At 38.7% G+C, this 5,797-nt stretch overlaps 1 protein-coding gene across 2 annotated transcripts; it reads right to left on the bottom strand.

The window, feature by feature from the left end:
- Positions 1–950: 950 nt before the first annotated feature.
- On the bottom strand, positions 951–5,722 carry IFT22 (intraflagellar transport 22). 2 transcript variants are annotated; one of them, XM_085315181.1, is made up of 5 exons: positions 5,627–5,722; positions 5,214–5,293; positions 5,002–5,091; positions 3,654–3,856; positions 951–2,040 (listed from the first exon to the last, which is right to left on the bottom strand). In XM_085315181.1, exons 1-5 carry the CDS (start codon positions 5,663–5,665, stop codon positions 1,892–1,894), a joined length of 561 nt encoding a protein of 186 aa, XP_085171307.1. In that variant the 5' UTR covers positions 5,666–5,722; the 3' UTR covers positions 951–1,891. The 2 variants fall into 2 exon arrangements, with proteins under 2 accessions (XP_085171307.1, XP_085171315.1); XM_085315189.1 differs by lacking the exon at positions 951–2,040 and adding an exon at positions 2,105–2,177.
- Positions 5,723–5,797: the final 75 nt, after the last annotated feature.

The raw sequence follows: 5,797 nt of genomic DNA on the forward strand, positions 1-5,797 counted from the left end.
CAGGCTTGCTACCAATCTGAGAAAAACCCTTGCTTTGAGACAGACTTGTGGTCATTCTTGAGGAGGCCAGGACAACACTTAAGCTACTGTTAATGTTAATTATAATGCAGTATCAAACCCTGCTTTCTGTTTGCTCTCACTGAAGCTTCCTGGAGAAAGCCCTGATTGCTCTGTAATACACACTCACTTTATGTGAAGGCCACGAGAAAGATGTGTAAATAACTGAGTAAATAACTGAGTAAATTTTTGAGGAATCTTTTCCTGCCATTTTGGGAAACTGGTAACATTTGCACAAGAGCAGGCTAGTCATTACTCAAACTAGAAAAGAAAGAACTATGAAAATAAGAAAAACAGCAGCCCAGTTTTAAACTAGATCCATGAAAAACCCAAGGAACTCTCTCTCTCCCGCAATCTTGAACTAAAATACACCAAATATTTCATATGTTTTTTAAACATGCTTTCTGTAGGGGATGTTAACTAAAAAGACAATGGTTATGACAGGACAAAGTTCTTTTTAACAAATATAAAATAGCTACAGCTCAAGTATAGCTGGGTGGTACAGAAGATAAAATGAAGTAAAAAATGCCTGTAAAATTGAGTGCTATATGTCAGATATAGTTCTGGCAAGCGATTGATTTAAGAATTCAGAAGTTGAGCTACAGTACAAGATGGAATAGGATGCTTCTTAAGGATTTCTGCTGTTCCTTTCTCTCCTTAAAATTATGCTCTAATAAATAAATGAGTGTCAGCATAGATAAATGAAAAACAGAAGCATGTATCATTTCTTTTGGCTATTTGGGTCTGTGACAAACCTTTGCAAACTTTTCTTGTTTGAGCTAATTAGTGTGACATGTACTGCGAATTTATCAGTATTATTTTCACTGAAAAAAATCAAGCAAGTCAGAGTTCCACAAAATGATAATTGAATTTCTGTTTGAGAACAAAAAGGATACATTCTAAAAATGTTTTATTGCCTTAGTATTAAATGTTACAGAAAAATGTCTTCCACAGCAAAACACACGGAGAAGAACAGGGATGAGTGCAAAGCAAACAAACCAGAAAGTAAATTATCTGTGAAATCACTTGTTTCAATGCTACAGGGCACAATAATACAAGCTTGGAAACAGTTTTTCCTCCTCTGGAGAATGCAGTGCTTGCTTTATTGGTGCTCCTGGCATAGGTCAAAGTGGCTGTATTATGCTGAGCTTTAGATTCTTTTCCACCCAGAACATGCTAAACATTGTAACCAACAAGTTTATTTTGTTGGACTGGAAGAAAATCCTAATCCTGAAGAAGACTGCAAGTTACTCTGTCTTGTCAAGATAATAGCTATGAAATGTGTTCTCTTCAGATGCTGAACAGAAAGATAAGGAGAATTTGGAGCATCAAAATGTGGATTCCACACTGCAACTGCTTCTCAGATCTCTATTCCAGTCAGTTTCTACTGACTTCCAAAAGCGTAACTTCTCCAAGAATTCAGCTAACACGAACACTTTATTTAGATGCTTCAACAGAACTCCATAAATCTTAGGTTCTGTCACACTTTCTTTTCTTAGCACTTAAAAAAGGGATTCTGAAGTGAAGAAATGACTGATATCTTTATCTTTCGGTCCACACTAACATATTAAACAATACTTTCCCGTGCCTCTGATGCCAAATGAAACTACAGTGCAACTAAATTTACCCAAATTCCTGGATGTGCAGCCAAGCCTTTGGCATCACAGTTCATCTGATGTCAGCACTTGGTTCTTCTGGTTAAGTCATAAATTGTGTGTTATTTTCTTTGAAGCGTTTATAGACTGGCAAATTCTTGTGAAGATCTGTTCACAGGCTAGTATAGCTTACAAAGCAAATAATCCTTCCTCTTCCCTGCTCAGTGCTTCTTTTAACATTATGAGATAATTGACATTTCTTCCTTGTCTCTGCTCTCATTTAGTAAGTTGATAATGCTTCTAAAGTATTTCACAAATTCCATCCGAACATCTTCAGGATCTTCTTCTAAGTTGGAATGTATTAGTTTCAGTTTGTTCAGTGGAGAAGCTTTGAAGTTAAATAAAGAAATAATTAGGTATATTCTTAGTAGAAAATAAGCATTTACGCTCAAAGTCACGTGACAGTTCATGCTGAAGAAGTCAGCTGGCATTCAGCAGTATCCATTTTTGATACCCCTAGGTGATCTATAACACATTAACAAGAAACGCAACTTAGCTTGTCAGCACTACAGACAAATGCAACTCATTGCTAGATTAAAATCGCTGAATATTATAATTAAGGCTTAAACTATTGGTTTTGCTTTCACATTCAGTTAGGCAGAATATAAAAATTCAGTATTAAATAGGAATTTTACCATTTAATTGAAATGACACTCTTTGATCACTTCCAAATTATGCAAACATTTTGTTATATTAAATACATATTAATAGTCTCCATCCATGCATATATTCAAAACATGACTGGACAAACCCCTCAGCAAGATGCTCTAGTTGACCCTGCTTTGAGCAGGGGGGGCTGTACTAGATGATCTCTGGAGTTCCTTTCCAACCTCAATAGTTCTGTGTATGATTGTTATAATAAAAGATATGAATGCTTGAACTCTGTTCCTTATAGGTTGTTGTTCCCTGCTTGATTATGAAACTGGCTTGCTTTTTCATGCTGATAATGAATTCTGATTTCACTATGAAGGATGAAGTTGGATATTTACACAAAACTTTTATTTCTCCTTAGATAATTAGCATTAATATGACTATTTAATAGAACTTTCATTGCTGTTACACAGGAATGATTCTCCTAATTTTCCTAATTTGTCCTTCTGTACTTTTAGGCACACATTTCTCAAAACTGATTTGTAGTTCTTGCAAAACACAGTGATAGCTGGGATACACYGTTTTTATCATCTGTAATACACTTCATCTGTATTCCCTTAAAGTTCCTTTGTGTTGATCATTTCTAGAAAGCTTCTAGTAAAGCCCAGTAAAAAGGTCTTTCAGTAGAACATATACCTCTGTCAGAAAGGCTGGATATTGATTCTGACTTTATGATAATGTTAGTCTGATCAATGCTACTGAAATTATTTATAGCAGCGTAAAACAAACGTAAGATTGATAGCATCAAATTGACTTAGTCTCCAGCTTCCCATATGGCAGAGCAATTTATTCTTATTTGTAAGAACAGCCACAAATAATTCACCAGCACTGAAAACAGTGTGTGTAATAATTTTAAGAGGAAGATAGGTAACCCCCCTACTTCGAAGTGCTCCTAATCTTTGGACGTATAACATGCAGACTTAAATGACCTTAAAAGGGTCAGTAAACATTAGCTTAACTCAATGCAAGAAACATACTGCAAATTACAATATATGACTCAAGACTGTGAATTAGGAATTCCGATTTCTGGCTCTGCTACATATTCACTATGTGGCTTTAGAAAAGTCACTCAAACTTTTCTTGATTTTACTTTCCCATTTGTAATACAAGGCTATTACCCTCTAGATTACTTTTGAGATTTAATCTTTTTGATTTTGCAAAGCACTCTGACATTCTTAGGTTGACAAATTTAAATCAAAAATGCAAGTTATAAGGTATCACCAACTTTATAGTTAAAGAGACCAATAAAAAATACCTGAGAGTTATAAATTATGTTTTCTATCTCCTTACCCAAGGACAGATTTTCTGTGTCCCCCGCATGGCCTGGCTTGTGATGTGCAACTAGAAGACACTGACTATCTAGCAATGGCTGCTGTTGCACAAAGCAGGAGTACCACATTTCAATTTCTTTCAGGTGACTGGGCAGCTCAGGATTGAAGATAATTACTACACCATGGGAGTCCTTCATCAGAGCTGGCCAGCATGTTTCGAACCTTGAAAAACAGGTGCATGGAGAATGGTAAGATTGATGGCTTGAAAATGGGACTATGCATTCAAACTTTCAGGAGTTCTCATTTTCTTCCCTCAAAAACACGTTTCAGTACTTTTTCCTTATTGTAAAGTTAGTAATGTAACTAGTGATCTATCATACTCCAAATGTTTCAACTTACCTATTATATTAGTTGGTCCTATGATTTGGTGACCATGTAATGTTTGGTCAAATGCTTATCTAAACCCTTTTCTTAATAACAGATCTCTCCAGTTCTCAATTGTATGCTCTGGAAATTAAGGTCTCAATCAGATAAATATACTGTTCAGAATCCACTCACATAGTAACTTCAATGGGACAATGGTAGGTTCCCCCAGGAAGAGTGTCTTATGGAACTGGGTCCCAAATCATCTAAATCTTTAGCATACAGTTCTCCTCCTAGATTCATTCCATATCCTCTCACTTTCAAAAGGGACAAGATCTAATTGTGCAATTTAATTATTTTCATAGAAAGAGAATAAAAATAGCTTGTTTATRTGCCAGTGCTTGAATCCTCTTTTAACAATATTTGTTAGTTTTTACAGTCAGGCCTTTCTTTCTTAAATACTTTCTATTCCTCACTGCCCTATAAACCAAGTCACCTTCTGCCTCTAACCACAAGTGGGAAAATTGTAAACATATTATCTTTTATGCTGTGGAGTTCTGGTCAAGTTTGGGATTATTACAAATACATACAGTGTTCTACCCAAACAGTATTTAATCTAAAAACACTGTAAAAGAACGATGTACAAAGCAAACAAACTGGAAGAGAAAGCAAATATTCTTCAATCTGTTTCAGTTATCACCACCAGTTACAGAACAGGGCTCTGTCTCCTGTATCTTCATTCTAAGAGCTACGGACTTTATTGTCATATTCAGTCCTTCTCAAAAACAAAGTTTAGTGTCAACTGGAATTGAGGCAGAGAGGACTTTGTACCAGATGTTTTACAGCAGAAAGGTACAAAAAATTATCACAGGTAAAGAGCGAGAATAATTCTTATGTCAGGAAAATTATTAGTTTTTGGTCTTAAGGATGGACATTCTGTGGAAATACAACTATTAAGGGTTACGTAGCCAGGAGGAAGTAGCAAAATGATGAAGTTGGCTTACTTTTGATCACCACTGCAATCCCACAGCTCAAACCGACACCCAGCTCCCTTGCTGCCACCATTTAAGTTTGGCTTCTCGTATTCCAGGATCCTATGAAAAAATTAGTGGATATAAGTAGTTCTGCATGACACCACAGCCAGAGAGTGGAATTTTCTGAGGGGCAGCCCCTTCTCAGGGGTTTGCTTCAGTCAGCACAGCATGGTTTTGCTCACCTTACACCTTGTGTCGGGACATAGCTGCCAATCCCTTCAATGCTCTCTGAAATAAAGTTTGCTAAGACCGATTTTCCAGACTGGCAGAAATGGGAGCAAAAAACATCTGTCAGGAATTTCACATGTGCAAGTAACAGTGAATATGAGAGCTGGGTGCTCACTGGAGCACCCTGCTCCCTCTAGCCATGGACCTCCGCATGCAGGCCTGGCGGCCTCACCCTCCCACAAACTTGCAACCTGTCAGTGCAACAGTTTATTTTGAGGCACGAAGCTACACTGGGCTCCACTTGAGGAATGCTGCAGGCTCAGCGGGCAGTGAGGGTGGCCGAGGTAAAGGCAGCCTCGGAGACAGGCGAGGGAAAACTCCACGGGGCGGCTCAGCCCCCCGCCCCCCGAGGGCCAGGCCCACTCACCTCGCAAGGCCCCACCAGCAGCACCTTCGCCTTCAACATGGCGGCGGGCAGGCGGGCGGCGGCGGGCGTCACCCAGCAACGTGGCTGGAGGAGGGGGGGAGGGTAAGGCGCGCTGCGATTGGCTGGCGGCGGGCGGTGTCGCCGTCACGTGCTGAGGGGGGGGTGGGGACG

The sequence above is a fragment of the Rhea americana genome, unplaced genomic scaffold (assembly GCF_003343005.1).
Source record: "Rhea americana isolate MKP2758 unplaced genomic scaffold, rheAme1 scaffold_111, whole genome shotgun sequence".
Taxonomy (NCBI): domain Eukaryota; kingdom Metazoa; phylum Chordata; class Aves; order Rheiformes; family Rheidae; genus Rhea; species Rhea americana.